The 21,083-nt window shown below is 33.9% G+C and overlaps 1 protein-coding gene across 2 annotated transcripts; it reads left to right on the forward strand.

The window, feature by feature from the left end:
* Positions 1–5,950: 5,950 nt before the first annotated feature.
* LOC130948500 (uncharacterized) lies at positions 5,951–14,844 on the forward strand. Of its 2 annotated transcripts, XM_057877247.1 has the most exons (11): positions 5,951–6,163; positions 6,262–6,365; positions 6,987–7,144; positions 7,290–7,530; positions 7,621–7,683; positions 7,761–7,790; positions 7,874–8,020; positions 8,665–8,726; positions 8,808–8,965; positions 13,239–13,369; positions 13,497–14,832. In XM_057877247.1, exons 4-9 carry the CDS (start codon positions 7,492–7,494, stop codon positions 8,809–8,811), a joined length of 345 nt encoding a protein of 114 aa, XP_057733230.1. In that variant the 5' UTR covers positions 5,951–6,163; positions 6,262–6,365; positions 6,987–7,144; positions 7,290–7,491; the 3' UTR covers positions 8,812–8,965; positions 13,239–13,369; positions 13,497–14,832. The 2 variants fall into 2 exon arrangements, with proteins under 2 accessions (XP_057733230.1, XP_057733231.1); XM_057877248.1 differs by lacking the exons at positions 5,951–6,163; positions 6,262–6,365; positions 6,987–7,144 and having other exon boundaries at positions 7,151–7,530; positions 9,228–13,369; positions 13,497–14,844.
* The last annotated feature ends 6,239 nt before the right edge of the window (positions 14,845–21,083 follow it).

Genomic DNA, 21,083 nt, shown 5'->3' on the forward strand with positions numbered 1-21,083 from the left:
CCGGGGCTCCGGGTTGCTGGATAAAACAAATAAACAAGAATTGAGGAAAAGTAAGATGTGTGTGGTATGATAAAAGACAATGTGTGTATTCTAAATGCGCACGATGTAGAACACAACACATTGTTCGGGTAAAACAATAACCACAAAAGCAAAAGAAATAGCATGTTCCTCAATTAAGTGGTCTAGGTTGCAAGTGAAGAATAAGCAACAACCAAGATACAAACAACCTAGGTAACCACAACTAAAGTAAATTGAGTAATTGAGATATTGGATATTGAAATTGTGCAAGTGAAACAACAAATTAAATAGAAAATGGCACAATTAACAATAACCAATTCAATGATGAAAAGAGACTACTTATTCACACTTAGGAATAATGAAATAATCACATGTATAAGGTGCTTGTTACAAAAAGTGACAAATCTTGATAAAAATCAAGTCAAGTCAATTAAAAAAAATACAAAGCATTAACAAGGAACAAATACCTTTTATGTGATTATATTCATTTAAAAACCATGATGAATAAGTAGTTCAACTCAATTCACTAAATTCAAAGTGCACAATTCATAATCAAGTTGCCAAATAAGGATATAGCCTAACACATATGGTCGCGACAACATATGCATCAAACTCACAATTCAATTAGGAAATCACACAAGGACTTCATGCTTAGTGCATAGCTTCATCACAAATTAAATCAAAATTTTAGCATGAAGCAACCCAATCAATATAAATCAACACTTGCAACTTACTTAATTAATAAACTACTAAACAAAAACTAATATAATTACTAAAAAGGGAAATGAAAAGCAAACAAAACAAAGTAGAGCAAGTAGAGAAGAGGGGGAAAGCAAGAGAGATGTGTGGAAGGAAGAAGAAGAGAAGAAGTAGAGAGAAGAGGAGTAGAGAAGTATAATGGTGAGAAAACAGGGACGTGCGTACGCACAAAGGACTGCGTGCGCACAGGGGGCCACGCATACGCGTCGGGGACGCGTGCGCGTGGTGTGACAAAAATGCAAGGCGACGCGTACGCGTGGGGTGATGCGTACGCGTTGATGAGAAAATTAAAAGGGTTGTGCGTTCGCACTATTCGTGCAAGCGCCGCAGACAGAGTCCTTGTTTTGCGCTGTGCCCACGCACAGAAAGGCAAATTTTTTTTATATAATGAAACGTCAAAATTGCCAGCTATCTCGCCCTCTATGCATACACACAGGCCCGTGCGTATGCACAAGATGCAAAAAAAGTGGGATGCAGACGCACAAGGTGTGCTAACGCTCCTAGTAGAAGGGGCACCAGCTGGTGTGCACACGCACATGCTCTGTTTTTCTCAGAAAAATTTTAGTGCTCTAAGGCACCAAACATGACATCCAAAATATCTTTTCAACCCCAAAACATATTCTAACCTAAAAATACAATATCAACACAAAAATTCTACCAAACTAATTTAACTAAGAGAAGAAAAAATTCAACAAACAAATGCCAAAGAGAGGGAGAGTTAGAAAGATGTTACCAAGCACTTTTATTTAATGTCTTTACCAAGCACCTTTACTATGGTGGCTTGTGCTTGACTTTCCCACCAATGCTTGAATGTCCAATGTCCTCCGGGATCCCAATTCTAACCATCAACAAAAACAAAAGAGAACCAATGAGCAAGCTATTTACATATTAACTTATATACAATAGCCAACAACAGCACCATTGCAACTCCCCGGCAACGACGCCAAATTTGACAATGACCAAAAGCATAGGCTTGGATTTTTCACACTAAAAATATGATTGACGTTGCAAGTATAGTCCAAACCCAACCATTGATCATCAATCAAATGTTAAATTCAAATTAGAATAACCGAGAGTAATTAAACCTCGGGTCATCTTCCCTAGGAGTTGCAATTAAGTGTCTATTATTGGCTATATGAGAGATGAGGTTTGGATGGTGGCAATTGGCAAGGAATGTAAATGACAATAAAATAAAAAAGACATTCAAGGAATTAAAGGAAAGCAAGTAAAGGCAATTAAAATAGAAATTAAATGATAAAAGCGCTCTTGGTGATAATTGGGGAATTAAGGATTCATATCCTAGTTATTGACCACAAACATGATAATTGTGTGTGAATTAATCCCAATTAGTCTATCCTAACATCAAGGATAAGTCAAAAGGGCATAATTGATTCCAATCCCTAAGTCCTAAGTCAACACTAGTGGGTCACTTAGAGTCAAGGAAAACCAAACCAATTAACAATCCTCACACAATGCGGAATAGACATCCACAACTTAATTTCACCTAAACACCCAATTTTTCAACCAAGAGTGTGAAAAACTTAACATGAAAGGAATAAAAAGTCAAAGCAATTAAAACAAGGAAAGGAAAAATTCAAATGCAAGAAAACCTCTTGGCAAGTAATTGAGAGCTAAGGTTACCTATCCTAGCCATTGACCACAAACATATGATGATTATGAAGAGTTAATCCTACTTAGTCAACCTTACATCGAAGATAAGTCAAATAGGCATAGTTAATTCCAATCCCTAAGTCCTAAGTCAACACTATTGGGTCACTTAGAGTTAAGGGAGACCAAATCAACTAACTACTCAAATGTATCAAACAAGAATGGATATCAATGACTCAAGGATCACCAAAATCATCAAATTCAAGCCAAGAGTGAGGAAAAACTATGTAAGAACTAAGCCAAGCATTTCATCAAACACTTGGTGTGCATAAAAATAAAATAATATTAAATTACATTAAAAAAAATCTAACTACCAAAAGTAAGAAAATGATAACAATAACTAAAAGAAAGAAATAAATGACATGAAAACATAAATTTGCATTAATTAAAATTAAAATTAACAAAGTGTATTCATAACATAAGAAATGACAAAATAAAGGAAATAACAAGAGAAATGAAGAAGAACAAGATGAAAACATAAAGGAAATTACACTAGAATAAGAATTAAAGATTGAAATTAAAGAATTAACTAAGAAAACCCTAATTCTAGAGAGAGGGGTGAGCTTCTCTCTCTAGAAACTAAGAGAAAACATCGTAAAAGCTAAACCTAATTGCCTCCCTTCATTCCTCTTCACTTTGGCCTTAAATAGCTTTAGAAAATGAGTTGGACTGGGTTTTGAAGGCCTAGAATTTGCCCCCAGTAATTTGCATTAATGAGCTAACGTGATTCGGGTCACGCGTACGCGTGGGTCACGTGTACGCGTTACCGTGCTCGCTCTTGTGCGCGCGCATGTGTCGTCTGTGCACACGCACGGATGCTGGAATGTCCAAACTCCATTTCTTCATGGTTTCTTCCCTTTTGCATGCTCTTTTTCTCACTTCTTCAACCCATACATGCCTTGGAAACCTGAAATCACTTAACAAATACATCAAGGCACCAAATGGGATTAAAGTGAATAAAAATTGACTAAATTAAGCACAAAAGAGCATGCTTTTACTTTCAAACACATTTTAGGAAGAAATCTCAAAAGCATGCTATTTAGATGAATAAATGTGAGTTTATATGATGAAATTCACTCAAATCAAGCCAAAATAAATTTCTAAAATATGGACTCATCAATCTGCAAGATAACCATAGCTTGCTTCAAACCACAATCCTCGTGGGATCGACCTGACTCACTCAGGTATTACTTGGACGACCCAGTGCACTTGCTGGTTTAGCTGTACGAAGCGTGGGGATTCGTGCACCAGCTAGCATCCCAAATAGAGCAGCCTATAGGAGTAATCTTGAGGATACAAGGGAATTTCAAAAAAAAAAGTGGAAAAACTATTAGCTAAAGATCACATCAAGAAGAACATGATTCCATGTGTTGTCCCAATTTTATTTGTTCCAAAAAAGAATGGTACTTGGGGATTTGTGTGTGAATTGTCACGCAATCAACAAGATTACGATAAAGTATCGTTATCCTATCCCTATGTTAGATGTCATCCTTGATGAATTACATAGTGGACTCATATTCACTAAAATTAATTTGAGAAGTGAGTGTCATCAAATTAGAATGAAATCAGAAAATGAATGGAAGACTGCATTTAAAACAAAACATGGGCTATATAACTAGTTAGTAACGCCTTTTGGGTTAACCAATGCACCCAGTATTTTCTTGCGTCTAATGAATCATGTTTTGTGAGACTTTCGGGAAAAATTTTGTTCTTGTTTACTTTGATGATATTCTTATTTGTAGCATTTGTTTAGATGACCACTTGTCACATGTTTCAATTATTTTAGAAGTGTTTCAAAAAATAAAATTTTATGCCAATCTTGAAAAGTGCAGATTTTATTTGGTTTTGTTTTGACTGAGAGTGGAATTGAGGTTGATGAGAAAAATGTGAAGGCTATTCATAAATGGCTAATGCCTAAGAATACTTTTGAGGTAAGAAGATCTCATAGTTTAGTTGGGTTTTACAGGAAATCTATAAAATGAAAATTCTACTATCGTTGCTCCTCTAACAGAAATCAACAAAAACAATGTTATGTTTAAATAGAAAAAAGAACAAGAAATTGTATTTCATACTCAAAAAATTTTTTGTGTTTTGCTCCTATTCTTGTCTACCTAACTTTAATAAAAAATTTTAGATTGAATGTGAAGCTTCTGAGATTGGTATATGTGCTGTTTTGAAGCATGAAAAGCGAGTAATTGCTTATTTAAGTGAAAAGTTGAATTTAGCTCGACACAAACATTTAACTTATAACAAAAAAAATTGTACGCCTTGGTTCGAACATTGGATATTTGGTAACATTACCTACTACTTAAAAGGTTCGTGATCACACGGATCTTGAATCCTTGAAGCACCTAAAGGACAAGGTAAGCATGATAAAAGACATGCTAAATGGATGGAAGTAATTGAAACCTTTCCATATGTGATTGTCTTTAAATAAGATAAGGAGAATGTAGTTGTTGATGCTTTATCTAGGCAGTATGTTTTGATTACCACACTTACTTCAAAGTTGTTAGGATTTGATTTTTAAAAGAGTTGTATGTAACTGATTTTGACTTTTCTGCTATTTATGCCTCTTATGAACTTGGTGTATTTAACAGATTTTATACGTACGAAAGTTTTATGTTTCATGGGAATAGAATTTGTGTGCCTGTTGTTCTATTAGGAACTTACTTGTTCTAGAATCACGTAGTGAGAGTTTGATGAGTCATTTTGGTATGCATAACACTTTGGATATGTTATTTAAATATTTTTACTGGTCTCACATGGGTAGAGACACTACAAGAGAGTATCAGAATAGCAACCGATTTTAGCGACCGAAAAAATTGGTTACTAACAGCGACCGATTTAGCGACCGATATAGAATTTCTAGGACCAAAAAATTATTGGTCGCTAAATCGGTCGCTAAATTATATTCGGCGACCGATAAGATTTTAATACAATTAGAATAAAATTGGTCACTAAAATCGGTCGCTATTTTTTCATTTAGCGACCGGATTAGCAACCAAAACAGAAAGTAATGTCTTTGGGACTGTTGGTCACAAAATCGGTCGCTATTTTTTAATTTAGCGACTGATTTTGCAACTGATAGTGAAATAGGGCGAATAACTTTTTGGTTGCTAATTCAGTTGATAAATTAATGGTCGCTAAATCAGTTGCTAATTGTTAAGTTAGCGACTGATTTTAGTGACTAACAGAATCGGTCACTAATAGCCACCAAATTAGCGATCGATTAGTTTTATACAACTATAATATAAATAGTCGCTGAAATCGGTCGCTAATTTTTAATTTAGCGACCGAATTAGCAATCAAAATAAAAAAAAAGAGAGACTTTTGGTCACAAAATTGATTACTATTTTTTAATTTAGTGACTGATTTTACAATCCATCAATAAATAAATAGAATGAAACATATAATTAGTTACTAATTTAGTTGCTAAAATTGTAGTCACTAAATGAGTTGTTAATTTTTAAGTTAGTGACTTAAAAAAATGTTATCTAAATTATCATCACTAACCCTAACTCACCCACGCCATTCTCATCTTCTCCAAGAGCGCCATTATCATCTTCTTTTGCCGCAGTCTTCTGCGTCTTGCCGCAGTCTCCTGAGGTCCCGTCGTCATCGTCTTCTACGGTATTGGCGCCGTCTCCCGAGGTCTTGTCACCATCTTCTTCTGTAGTCTCGTTGAGATCTCGGCGCCGTCTTCGTCATCTTCAAGCAGGTAACCTCCTAATCCCCGATTCCGATCCATTCCATTAGGTGTGGTTTTTTTCCCCCTTTGGTTAGGGTTTTAGCGATGTGCTTCGTTGAATTTGCCAGATCTCCAGATCTCCAGATCCACTTCATTCTTCTTCCTCCGCTTCTTCCCCCACTGCTTGCGATGCCAATGCCTCTTCCTCTTCCTCTTCATCTCCTGCTTCCAGGTTCATTCACCTTTTCTTCTCTCTTCTCATTCACTCATTGCATTTCCTTTCAATTCTCTTTGTTCCTATTTTTCAATGTCAGCGACTGTTTAGCTACTTTTTAGGTTTTCCTTTTAAATGCTAGTAATATCAAAGTTTTTGCACTGCTTTATTTTTGCAAGTAGGGTTTTTACTCTTTCAGTTATCGAAGCTTAGCCACATCTGCTTTGTGGATTTAGCTCCATTTGGGGATCCGCCTGTAAATTTTGATATTCGAGCATAAGACTTCACCAAATGCTTTAAGTTTAATTTAAATGCGCCAATTATTAACATTCTTCTCTAATAGAGGAAAGGTTCAAGTCAAGTAACACAAGAAAATTTCAATTTAGACTCCATGTGAAATATATTTAGTTCTTGTATGATTATCTATTAATTAGTTATTAATTTTTTTGACAAATAATTAGTTATTAATTATGAACTAAGAACAGAATTAAGTCCAAGTTCTTATTGTGCTTCTCGTACTCCTGAAAGTGTGAAATTGATTAGCTTCAAACCACTGATAAATTTTTGTTTCAATGGTTTCACTCATGTAAATATGCTTTGTGGAACTGGACCTCACTTTCTCTTTGTTTTGGCCTACAGCAAAGGAACCTAAAGATGCAAATATAATATGGACAAGTGAGCAGGTAGATGAAGAGATGAAGAAAGCTACAGGAATAACAGATCATCAATACATCAGCCAATTTCCATTTGAGGCATGTCTTGTAATGAAACATCATTTTGCAGAGACAATTCAGAAGGTGACAATAGTTAAATCCTTGTGGCGATTCTGATGAGATTTTTCTGGAATGTGTACTATACTTATGCTTCCTTGGATGCATAATTACTTTATCTTTGCTTGATTATAAATCCTTTCTCTTTTTGGGGTGGGGATACTTGCCTCAGGCACATGGATCTCCTCAATGGCTGCATCCTACTTATAACCTTGAAACACATCTGTCTCAACTTATTGGTGACTATCATGCACGCAAAAGAAAAGGACTAGACAACCTTTGGATCTTAAAACCTTTGCCAGAAGTATATTGAAGAACCTGCTTTGTTCCAGGGGAAAAAGTTTGATCTCTGTTACATCGTATTGGTCCGAAGCATGAATCCTTTGGAGATATTCCTGTCAGATTGTTTCTGGGTATGTCAGTGCTTTTTTTAGGTTCCAACAATTATATCGTCAAACAAGTCAGGAAAACAGCATTCTTAGGCCATGCAATCTTCTGAACAGCTGCCAGCAATGTCATTTATTGCAATTGATATTTATGCCAAGCTTGTCTTCTCAATATTGAAGGTCCACTGTGCCATTTTATTTTCTTTTGGTTTGGGTATTTCTTTAGCTTTTCTCTAATTTGTTATTTGTTTGAACAGGGATCAAACAAGTCCTTTCTTCTTTCTAAGGTCTATAGGCAAACTTCATTTCTCTCCTCTGTTGGCTTGATGAAATCTGTAATGATATTCTAATATGTGTTACTCTCTAACAGATTCTTGCAGTGACTATTTGGTTAATTCTAAAAGATGCAGAAGAGAAGAAGGCCTCTTTTAATCCAAGACCGTATTTCAGATTGTTCATTAATTTGCTTCTAGATCTTGGTTCACTTGAACCTGTTACTGATGGTGCAAATCTCCAGGTATTTGTCACTTTAAACGTTTCCTATTAGTTTCTATGTTGAAGTTATTTCTATTTGTGTTTGGTCTTCTACATTTGCCATAACCTGTTACTGAAGTTATTGAGAAAGCTATGGGCAGGCAAGCAAGCTCTCATCAAATGATTCATTACATTGAATTGATTTGTTACACATCACATTTAGATGATTTATCAAATAATAGTGGTTTGGATGGATTTGTTCATTCAAATCACAATACTACTATTTAAAACTGTTTTATGGGAGAGATTCAAATGAAATGATATCTAGATTGGTAAACTGAATAAAATTAAGCTCATTAATTTGTTTATTAGATTAAGGGACAATAAGTAATCATTTTGCTTGAACATAACGAATAAAAAGCGTCTTTTGTTAATATAAAAAATTATTAACAGTAAAAGGAGTTATGTACGGGTGGTAGGTTTGTATATATTAAACTGTTTATGATGGTTGATATTCACGTAGTTAAAAATTTTCAGCAAAGGTTTGTAAATACTAAACTGTTTATGATCGTTGTTTATTTAGACATTGTGGGTTTTTTAACTCTGTTATATTCTTCACTACCAATGATACTGTCCAAGAAATGAAGACACTTGTGTTCTTGACTAATAATAGTTCATATTTTGCAGATTTTGATTGCTTTTGCCAATACTTTTCATGCTTTGCAGCCCCTCAAGGTTCCTGCTTTCAGGTGAGCCTAAGAATGCTGTTTTCTTGACTTGTTTGATGATATGTCAGTGTTTTACACCTCTGTACCCTTTTTTCCTTTCAGTTAAATGGTCAAATATACATACTCGAGTAAGAAACATGATTCTATCTGTATTCGAGTCAGCTGCTGTTGTACATCCAGAGATGCATAGTTCAAAATCAAGGGCCATTTATGGCGTAGATGTCATATTGGACAGATATTTCCAAGCAAATATACTTGAGGTTTGTAACTGAAAACTATGGTAAAATAAAATTCCAAGGAGGCAAGGAGTTTCATATTTCATAGTTCATACGCTTCTTTTCATTTTTTTTTTTTTGCATTTGATTATTCTACTTCTTCTCATTGATCTAAATACTGCCACTTTTTTATTTCATTTCTTAATATATGTTATTTTCTATGTTTCATTTAAAATATATAATAGCACACTAGTTATATAAGGCAATAAGGCATACTCTTCTTATATGTGGTCCTTGTACAAAGCAGAAATTAAGCTAGAGAGAGCTTGAGATAGAAGTAGCAGCGTGGGACTGAAAATTTGCTTAGCTTGTTGACCAAACCACATTAGCCTCCATCAGGTTCTTCATTATTTTCTTGGCTTGGAGTCATAATTAGGAGTATAATATATGTGCATTTATTTACTTTTTCTTTGTCATGTGAATATATAGAGGTGAAAATTTGAGTATAATTAATTTTATATAAAGTTAATAGCTAAAAATCATTAAATAATTTAATAAATTTAATAAAATTATTATTTAACAGTTTTTAACTATTGATTTCATATAAAGTTAATTATATCTAAGTTATATAAGTTTATATAGGATAATATGAAGTTAATTATGACTATGTATTATGTATTATTATATTAGATTTTGCGTGTTGTGGTTTAAGCAGTCCAGTTGGAGCCGCTGGCCTTCTAAGTTGTGACAGTCAGCTATGTGGTTTGCACTTCTATTTGTTAGAAAAAGTCTTCCTTACTTCTATTTCCTTCCCTCTCATCTCTAACTATATGCATATATGCTTATTTTCAAACACCAACCACTATTCTTATTTCAACAAGCATTGAAAAAAATCTTTTATATTACTAGAAGAGGTAACTCCGCCTATATTATACTTGCACTATATAGCCGGTCCCAAACCCGGATAAAGGAGGGTTGTGTTAGGTTTTCGGCAACCAACATAAAAATATAACTGAACTCCCATGACATGAATCAAAGATATTATTGCGCTAAAACTAGGTCATTGCCCGGAAGTATCGCGCCGTATGGCTCGAGTACGGTGTCAAAGTAAGAGCCGCCGCATCGGTGTTCGGATGTAGTGTTAAATGAGCAAGGGTTCTCGCATTTTCGTGAATGGACGAGGGTAAATAAGCTAGTTCACAAAGTAAAAGGTAAAGGTCGAAGCAATAGAAGGTTGAGATTTGGGACATGGAACATAGGCACTCTAACAGGAAAATCTATGGAGGTGGTGGACACCATGACAAGGAGGAAGATTAACATTATGTGCCTACAAGAAACGAAATGGGTTGGTGCAAAGGCTAGGGAGTTGGATACTTCTGTTTTTAAACTTTGGTATACAGGAAAGGTGAAGAATAAGAATGTAGTTGGAATAATTGTGGATAAGCAGTGGAAGAAAGACGTAGTGGATGTCAAGAGGGTGGGAGATCGGATCATCTCTATCAAATTTGTGGTGGAGGGAGGTGCTTTCCATGTGATTAGCGCCTATGCATCGCAAGTGGGTTCGGACGAACAACACAAGATAAGGTTTTGGGAGGATCTAGAGAGTTTGGTTCAAGGCATACCTTTAGGAGATAAGATTTTTATAGGAGGAGATTTAAATGGCCATGTTGGGAGAGAAGTGACTGGATATGGGAGTATTCACGGAGGCCATGGTTTCGGGGTGATCAATGCCGAGGGTAAAACTATTTTGGACTTTTCCTCAACCTTTGATCTTCTCAACTCAAATACATGTTTTAAAAAGAGAGACGAACATCTTATAACCTATAAGAGTGGCATGACAAGCTCTCAAATCGACTTCTTCTTGTTAAGGAGAGTCGACCGGAAATTTTGCATTAACTGTAAAATTATTCCAGAAGAGAGCTTGACAACACAACATAGGGTGCTCGTCATGGATTTTTGCGTTGAGCAAAATTTGAGGAAAAGACATCATACGAAGAATTCAAGGACGAGGTGGTGGCAGATGAAAGGTGAGGAATAAAGAAGCTTCCTAAGACGGGAAGGAGAAGAGGCAAAGTGGGATGGGAATGGAAATACGGAAGAGATGTAGAGGGAGATGGCAGAAGTTATTAGAAGAACAGCAAAAGAAAATTTTGGTGAATCTAAAGGAATAGGATCAAGAGACAAGGAGTTCTGGTGGTGGAATGCGAGTATACAAGAAAAGATAAAGATAAAAAGGAAATGCTTTAAAGAGTGGTCTTTATGCCGCAACGCAGATAACTGGGAAAAATATGAGGCGGCTAAGAAAGAGACAAAAGTGGTTGTAAGTGAAGCAAGAACAAGAGTATATAAGGGTCTCTACCAGTCTTTGGGCATGAAAGAAGGAGAAAAAGGTATATATAGAATCACAAAGAGTCGGAAAAGAAGAACGAGAGATTTGGATCAGGTTAAGTGCATAAAGGATAAGGATGGAGAGGTGTTGGCTCAAGAGGAGAAGATTAATGAAAGGTGAAAGAGCTACTTCTACGAGTTATTTAATGAGGGGCAGAAGACTCTTCCGAGCCATGGTCGATTATGCACAAGGGAAGAAGATCAAAACTTTGACTACTATCGAAGGATTCGAGACTTTGAGGTAAAAGAGGCTCTAAAGCAGATGAAAAATGGCAAGGCAGTAGGACCTGATAATATCCCGATTGAGGTTTGGAAGGGTCTTGGAGAAAAAGGCATCAACTGGTTAACCAAGCTTTTTAATGGGATTTTAAGGTCAAAGAAGATGCCTGATGAGTGGAGAAAGAGCACCTTGGTACCTATCTACAAGAATAAGGGGGATATACAAAGTTGCGAAAATTATAGAGGGATTAAGCTTATAAGTCATACTATGAAGTCATGGGAAAGGGTGATAGAACGGAGGTTGAGAAAAGAGACACAAGTAACAGAGAACCAATTTGGATTTATGTCAGACAGATCTACCACTGAAGCGATATACCTATTAAGAAAGATGATGGAGAAGTATCGTAGTAATAAAAGAGATCTATATATGGTGTTTATTCATTTGGAAAAAGCGTATGATAGGGTACCAAGGGAGGTCTTATGGAAAGTTTTAGAAAAGAGGAGAGTAAGGATCGCATATATTCGGGCAATTAAAGACATGTATGTTGGGGCCACAACTAGTGTAATAACTTAAGGTGATGTGACAAAGGAATTTTCTATTGGTATAGGATTACACCAGGGATCATCCTTAAGTCCATACCTTTTCACATTAGTCTTGAAAGTACTCACAGAGCACATCCAAGAGCCTGTGCCATGGTGCATGCTTTTTGTCGATGATATCATTCTTATGGAAGAGTCAAGGGAAGACCTAAATAAGAAGTTGGAGTTATGGAAAGAAGCTTTAGAAGTGTATGGTCTGCGCATAAGCCGTAGCAAGACAGAATACATGGAATGTAAGTTCAATCTGAGAAGGGAAAATCCCAATATAGAGGTGAAGATTGGAGAAAACATCTTACAAAAAGTTAAAAGTTTTAAGTATCTTGGGTGCATCATACAGTATAATGGAGAGATTGAACAGGATGTAAATCATAGGATCCAAGCAAGTTGGTCAAAATAGCGGAGTGCATCTGGTTTTATATGCGACAAAAAAGTGCCTCTAAAACATAAAGGTAAATTCTATCGCACCGCTTTAAGACCGGCTATGCTATATGGTACGGAGTGTTGGGCGGCTAAAGGGGAGCACGAACATAAGCTGAGTGTGGCAGAGATGAAGATGTTGAGATGGATGAGTGGTCATACGCAATTAGATAAAATAAGGAATGAAGATATAAAGGAGAGAGTTGGAGTAGCACCCATTGTGGAAAAGAGAGTTGAATTGCGTCTCAGGTGGTTTGGACATGTGAGAAGAAGACCGATAGAATATCCAGTTAGGAGGGTGGATGAGATAGAAGATAGACAAAGGGCGAAAGGCAGAGGAAGACCTAAAAAGACCATCCATGAGGTGGTGAAGCGAGATCTACATGTAAACGGTCTCTCTGTAGATATGATACATGACAAAGCACAATGGTGTCGTTTGATTCATGTAGTCGACCCCACTTAGTAGGACAAGGCTTTGTTGTTGTTGTTGTATTACTAGAAGAGGTCAATTGTTTTTATCATTATTTTAGAAGACAAATTTATCTTCTATTTTTTAATTTAAAAGAAAACAAAAATATATTACATGAATATTTTTAATTCCCCCCCCCCCCTTGCAGTGTGCCTTCATATGGTGTCCAACGTAACAGTATATTATACTGAAAACTGAAATATATGCTACTTGTGAGTGTTGTAGAAACTAGGTTGGCTAGAATAAGGCAATGGGATTTGATTCAATGGTATATAGACCAACAAAATGAGGAAAAAACTTACAGTTCTATGGAGAAGGTTAAAGCAGAACTTTCCAGACTCAAAGCTATTATAGAGGTTTGCATTTTGTCTACACCCTTCCATGAATTAGATTTACTTTGCTTTCAAACAAAAACACAATTATTTTGGCAATGAATTGGTTTAAGTGAGTTTCATTTATTTTTCATTTTCTTTCTTGTGACAGTGTTTTGGCAACTTTGGTGAAGAACAAAGTTGTGCCTGATCCAAGATTCAAGATTAAGATTGCTTAAAGATTCTGTTGTAGTTTGTATTGGTTGCAGCTCCAAGAGCAGTAAAAAAATCAAAGAGACAAAACTAGTGCAGAAATTGTTAAACCATACTAATTGTTCATGAATAGAGTAAAATTATGTTATTTATGAATTATTTTTACCTTTAGTCTAGATTGTAAATCATAAATTGGATAAATTTGATGTATTTAGGAATTTTCAATATTTTAATTTTATATTTCTATGTAAACATTGTGAATGTTTTTGGTATTTATTTGAAAAAATTGATCTATGTTTAATTCTTTTATATTTTGTGGAAATATAATTATTTATGAAAATTAAGTTTTAATAGTGGTAAATGTGAAATTAGTAAAAATCTATAATTATAAAATTAGGAACAACAACTAATTTAGTGACCGATTTAGATTTTTAGTTCAGGAATTAGCGACCGATTTTAGATTTTTAAATCAGGTATTGGAGACCGATTTAGCGACCGAAAAGTTGGTTGCTATTTAGCGACCGATTTACTCAGCGACCGATTTAGTGACGGGAAATTTGGTCAGCATTTAGCGACCGATTATGTTAGCAACCGATTTAGCGACCAATACATTGTGGTGAAGGCCTGACGGCCTTGTTCAAAAATCGATCGCTGAAATCGGTTGCTAATGGTTAGCGACTGAAGTTGGTCGCTATTTTCTAATCAGCGACCAAGGTTTTAGCGACCACCAGAATCGGTCGTTAAATCGGTCGCTATTCTTATAATTTCTTGTAGTGGGATGTTGAAAAACTTTTTGCTAAATGTATTCCATGTAAACAGGTTGAATCTAAGTCATTTTCACATGGTTTGTATACTTCCTTACTTATTCCTGTGCATTTAGGATTGATATTTCTATGGATTTTGTTTTTGGTTTTTCTAAAAGTAGGAAATGTGGAGATAGCATTTTTATTGTGATAGACAAGATTAGTTAAATGACTCATTTTATTACATGCCATAAAATTGATGATGCAACAAGCATTGCTGATCTATTCTTCAGAGAGGTTGCGCTTGCAAGGAGTTCTCTGAACTATTGTATTTGATCGCGATGTAAAATTTGAGTTATTTTTGGAAACTGTTATGGAGTAAGTTGGAAACAAAATTATTATACTCTACTATTTGTCACATCCTCAAACTAATGGTCTAACTGAAGTGGTAAATAAAACATTAGGAACCTTGTTGCATTTTCTTGTTGGTAAGAATTTGAAAACTTGAAAACTTGAAAAGATGGTTTATTTTTTATTGAGTTTGTTTAAAATAGAACAATCCATTCTTCTACAGGGTTTTTTTTCTTTTGAATTTGTGCATAGTTTTAATTCTTTAACTGTTTTGGACTTATTAACTTTGTCTTTCAGTGACCTTATTAGCTTAGATGCAGAAGATAAAGTTGAAAAAATTAAGAAAATGCACTTGAAAGTACATGAGTTCGTTAAAAAAGTAAAATAGGTTGACAACTCAAAGGGTGAATAAAGGTCAAAGACAACTTGTCTTTGAATTTGATGATTGGGTATGTGTCATTTAAAAAAGGAGAGATTTTTGACTCAAAGAAAATCCAAGTTAGACCTCATGGGTGATAGTCCATTTCGGGTGCTAGAAAGAATCAATGACAATGTTTACAAGATTGATCTTTCAGGTGAGTATAATGTATCAGCTAGTTTTAGTGTCTCTAAACTATTCCCTTTTGATTTGGATGTAGATTCGAGCACGAATCTTTTTTAGGAGGAAGGGAATGATATGAGTTCTGTGGGACAAATTATAAGAGCAATTGGTCCAATTATAAGAGCAACAATCAAGAGAATAAAAAAAAGTTTTGCAAATATAACTAAATCATTTGTTCAATATATGCATCAAGAATTAGCAAAGACACTGGTTAGTGATTATGCAAACTAAACCTCTTTCTATTTTCAAGTTGCATTGAAGGCTCTAATTAGTCAAGTTGAATCAAATATGCATCACATTATTAGTATTTATATATGATTTATTTTATGTTTATTTTTATTGTTTTAGACCCAATTATGATTTGACCCATTTTGTTTTAATGAACTTATAAGTTAGAGTTTTGAAATTATGAGGTATAAAAACCTTTAAACTTTATAACCATTTTTTTTTCAATTCTTGATGAATAAAAAATTCTTTGAATTGTTTTGAGAAATTTGAGTATAAACAGGGGAGGTTGAGTGATTCGCTTAATTGTTGCATCAGAAAATTAAATTAAGGTATAGAAGTCTCTTTCTTAATTTTCTCCTTATCCTAAATTTTGTTCCGTATCATTTCCTTAATGCATTGAAATGTTCAAATATTTCAAGCTCCTCATTGTTTTGTGTTGGTGGAATTGGAGTTGATAGAATCTTGGTCGTTTTTTTAAGAAATTTGCTATATTATTTGACTCCATAGCAAGATATTCTAGCCATATTAGACAAAGTTGGAGCCATCCACATTGTAATGGTTGAAGAGGGTAACGGATAGCATCTTCCCGAAGCAAATCGTGCTTATTGTATTTGTTATATGGCGTCCAACTTCATGAGTGAGTTCAAGTATAAAAAAGAAAAGCGAGCCTTAATCAAAGCAGCATATTCTCCAATTACCAAGCAACACACGTGCTACATGAATGTCTTAAGAAATCTCTCTGAAATTTTTTACAAAGATGTCTAGCTGCCGTAACTCCGGCAGAAAGTTTGATCACATGAATAACAATTTATCTGAATGCATCAATGCTGAACTAAAAGGGACACGTAACTTCTTAGTTTCAACTATTGTGCAGTCCACGTATATGCATTTGTAGAATTTATTTGCTTGGAAACACAATGAAGCATATGCCCAACTGAACGTTGGCAACATGTTTTCACGTTTGATCAAGGCTATCCAGAAAAAGATGGAGACTATTGTGAAGATGATCATGAACAAGTGTAATTATTTTTTGTCTGTATTTGCTATTGTGAAGGTGGAGTCTTGCTATGGTTCTACTCATGCACATATAGCATTTATTTGGACAATCAAAGTTACGACTGTGGGCTCCTTTAAGCTTATCATTATTCATGTTGTCATGCACTAGCAACATGTGATTTTGCAAGGCCTGACTAGAGCACATTTGTTCATCCAGTTTATCACATGGAAAACGTGTTTAAAGTGTACAAAATGGAATTTCTACCTATTCTTGATTGGCACCTTTGGAGGAGTGGCATGGACAACATGTAAAGCCTAATCCATGCCATATGGAACGTATGAGGTTTAGGATGCTATCTTATTATAAAGACTAACTGAAACGAGTTATCGAAGTGAAAATCTCTAACTTATGCAACTTTGGTGAAAATGGCCAATTCAGTCGTTTCCAAACAATTTTTTATTAGCAGTTTTTTTCATAAAATCGAACAAATAATGTCACCAATTTTTGGTTTGACTGATCCGACTAACTGATTCTGTCGAATTTTCAGAATCATGCATAAAAAATATTCCATTTATTTAAAATGGTAAATATGATTTTTTTTATTTATTAAAAATAAAAAACCACACTTGTAGACGTACTAGATGACTAGCTACTTAACTATTATATATTATAAATATTAGTATAAGGTAAAGATTACAAAGTAATTTTTTCCAACTAATAAGTACTTAACATTTATCTTTTCATTTACATTTTTCTTTCATCTCTTAACATTTGTCCATTCTTTAATTAATGGTTAAAAAAAGGTAAAGTACTAAATTGGTCTCTTACGTTTGGACGTAATTCTGTTTTGGTCTTTAAAATTTAAAGTGTTCTATTTGAATCCAAAAATAAAGTTTTATTTAGTTTCAATGTAGTCTCACTGTAAGGTCAAAATTAAATAATTAACGGAATGTCCTACATACCAGCAAAAACAAGGTCGATAATCTGGAGAATAAGCATAAGTTCTAGAGGTACAAAATCAAAATCAACCGTGAATGCATAAATACATTTATTTATTATTCTTCTTACAATTTAAATAAAATATTTTCTATAAAACTAAAGAGAATAATAAATAAATGTATTAATGCGTCTACTGTTGATTTTGTGTCTTTGGAACTTGTACTTGTTCTCCTGATTATCGACCTTATTCTTGTACTGCTGTTATGTAGGATATTTCGTTAATTATTTAATTTTGACCTCACGGTAGGACTACATTAAAACTAAATGAAACTTTTTTGGATTCAAATAAGAGACTTTACACTTTAAAAATCAAAACAAGATTTCGTCCAAACATAAAACATAAAGACCAATTTAATACTTTACTCAAAAAAAATTAATTTACTAATAAAACCGTTATTATAAATAGATTAATGGAAATGATGAATAGTAGTGCTGGGTCTTAGCCTTAGGTATAGAGCCATGTGGGGCACCTAACTTATTAAATGTGTAAAATAATAATAAATGTAAGGTTAACAATATATAAATTAAAATAATAAAAGAGTGTTGGATTCAAGCATAACAAGTAATAAAATATGAAAATATTTTTTATAAATTATATATGATTAAAAGTATTTTAAGACAGAAGTTTGTACACTAATTTTTTTAAAATAATAATAATAATAATAATAATAATAATAATAATAAATGCATGTATGTATATAAGACTTTGCTACAATAAAAAATTTAGTATAAATATTATTCAATGATGTAACAATTAATTAAATTATAACAATACCTTTTATTTTCTCGTGTATATCTTCATCTCAGCTCACATGTATAATTGTATATATAAGAATTTGCTACCAGCCTCTCGTTCAGAAGGACCAAGTTAACAACTTCCTCTTGTATTATTGGGCGTTTATTTGAAGTTAAGAAAAATATTCTAAAGAACTATAACTTTTAGAATATTATTCCCGAATATAATATAGTCAAATATTACAAAAAAACAATTATTTGTTCGTGTTATAAATAGTTGAAATTTTTTTTAATATTTTCAAGAATAATTTTTATAATATTTTTTTTCTAATTATTCATTTTTTTGGGAATAAATTCTCAATTTCTAAAATAATTTCAATATCGATAAAAGAATGTCTTTGGCAGAAAACATAACAACTGAAAGATATATTAATAATTTTAATATCCTATTTTCTTTTCATTTAACATAAAATATATTAAATACTCACTTTTTTAGATAAAAATAAAATGTTATATTTTTGAAATTATTCCTAAATTTAATCTTCAAACAAATATTTGAATAATAAAATTTCATAAATAAATTTAAATTCCTTAAATAAATACCTGCTAAAAGACCATAATCTAGAGTTAAAGTTCATATTTTTTTTTTCACTAGTTAAGTTCATATTCTTTTCTTCCTTTTTTTTTTATTATCTAGGAGTCTATATTCTAAACAATAAAATAAAGAAACGATGAATAGCGGTGGTGGGCCTAAGCATTTGGCATAAAGCCATGTGGGGCACCTAAGCTTTCATACTTTCATTGATTCCGAAATTGGAATAAATTAATAATACCATTAACTTACCCGACCAAAAAAAAAAAAATAATAATAATACCATTAACTTGTAGCCATTAAGTACCTTCCTTTCTCTTTTTCTTTTCTTTTTTGTTGAAAATCACTTCCATTATTGAGGAGTCAAAAGTACTATTCATCCACCCCGTATAAGAGCCATACCTTTTTCACATGGCTTCCAACCCCGTCCTCTCCCCTATAATTGTTTATGGGTCCAATTATTTAACCTTTGATTGGGAAAACCCAAGAGTTTATAAATAATACATTATCCCTTTCATGTTATGCCATTCATGAAAATGTAATTTAATATTGCATAGAGCCGGATGTGCCCATGTGGTGGCCACACAGTGGGACACAACACAATTTGCTTTATGATTGGGGAATGGGGTTTGGTAGGTATACATTACAATTTACCAGACAATGATTGTCACAAACAAACACATTCCCTTTGATAAATAAATATATATAATTAATTGTTATGATGTGTAAAAGTATTTGTTTAATTTATTAAAAAATTAAATAATTATTAAATATTTAAAATTTGTATATATATATTACCACCTTCTTACTGTTTTTGTTACACTCTGAGCAAGAAAAAGTTTCAAACTATTTTTGTCCATGGTGGAATTTTAACATACCATAGTAAGGTTTAATTAATTCAGAAACTTTTATATATTTATCACATATTCAATTTAGTTTTTATATTTTAAAATTTAAAAGTATATTTTTAATACTTTAGAAAAATGATAAAATGTTAAAGAATTTAAATAATTAAAAAATCAATAAATAATATATACTTAGAATGAACTTCTAAAAATTTCATAAATAATGATTCAATGTGAAATTTAACAAGATCTTTTGGAACAAATAATTTTTTCTAATTGGACTAAGTATTACCTAGTTTGTATTAACCAATTATTCATAAGTGATGAAGAATTAGTAACATTAGAGTATTTTTTACGCGGCAAGATTTAAATACAATATTAGTTTAATGTTTAGAATTAAACTGAAACGACAGGATCTGTGACCCGATTGGCTTTGACTGAAATTGGTGGCTAGTCGGATTGCTGGACGAATAGGGTGGGAGAGGACCTGCAAAGACGCTCTGATGTCCAAATTAGAGGATTGGTCTTAGAGGCTGAAATTTAAGGTCGTTGGTTGCTTACCTTGGAAGAGTTGGAGGCTCCTTCATATATACGGATTGCGATGGTCAGATCCTCCTCAAATCGAAAAGATATGATACTTATCTGCGGCATTTAACGCTGGAGTTGCATGCAAACGGAGTTTTAGGATTGATCCGGTTTCTGGGGCCGAGCCGGATGGAATGGGCCCAAAGTCTACTGGGCCGCCAAATCTAAAACTCGGGTCTGTAACAATGCCCCCTAAACGTGGTGTGCCTGGACCTAGCAGTGTCGTCACGTTTCTGTGGTCCCGGGGTGATGCTGAGCCTAGTAGGTTGGACAGAAATGAACAGTTTCCAAAACTTTCTGATCGTGGGGATCATGCCTGCGGTTTTCGAAGCATCGCGTAAATTGATAGGAGGGGTATTTATTGTCGTCCTGACTGAATTTACTTTTTTGCCCTTTTGGCCACTTTAATTCGTCCTCTTTGGGGTGTCCTTAATTAAAAGCCAGTTTCAGCTTTTGATTTTTCCTATTTTCCCGCTTCGATCCTTCTTCCTTGCCAACCTTCATGTTTTTCTCAGCCATCTTCTCCATTACAGGCACTACTTTGGCCGCTGCAAAGATTAGTTTGCCTCAGTGATTCTTTGCCTTTCTCTTGCTGTTATTCATTGCTACTACTATTCAAGTAAGCTTTGAACACTATATTTTGCTATTTTCTTATAGTTTTACTGTAATGGGGTTGATAGCATAATTTCACTGTGGTGGTGGTTCTACTTACCGGCCTAGGGCTTAGGTTAATTTTGTAACACTCTAACTTTTAGCACCTCATGATCGTACCAAAAGTTCAGGCATTAATTACCTCTAAATCTTTTTATTATATACTATCTTTATTTAATAATGAGTCTTCGCGAATACGAACTGAAACATTAATTAAGA

The sequence above is a fragment of the Arachis stenosperma genome, chromosome 9 (assembly GCF_014773155.1).
Source record: "Arachis stenosperma cultivar V10309 chromosome 9, arast.V10309.gnm1.PFL2, whole genome shotgun sequence".
Lineage (NCBI taxonomy): Eukaryota > Viridiplantae > Streptophyta > Magnoliopsida > Fabales > Fabaceae > Arachis > Arachis stenosperma.

Coding starts and splice junctions, on each gene's coding strand:
- LOC130948500 (XM_057877247.1), top strand. CDS start 7,492: ATGAATCCTTTGGAGATATTCCTGTCAGATTGTTTCTGG. Junction 7,531..7,620: donor TCCTGTCAGATTGTTTCTGG/GTATGTCAGTGC, acceptor TCTTCTGAACAG/CTGCCAGCAATGTCATTTAT. Junction 8,021..8,664: donor CTGATGGTGCAAATCTCCAG/GTATTTGTCACT, acceptor CATATTTTGCAG/ATTTTGATTGCTTTTGCCAA.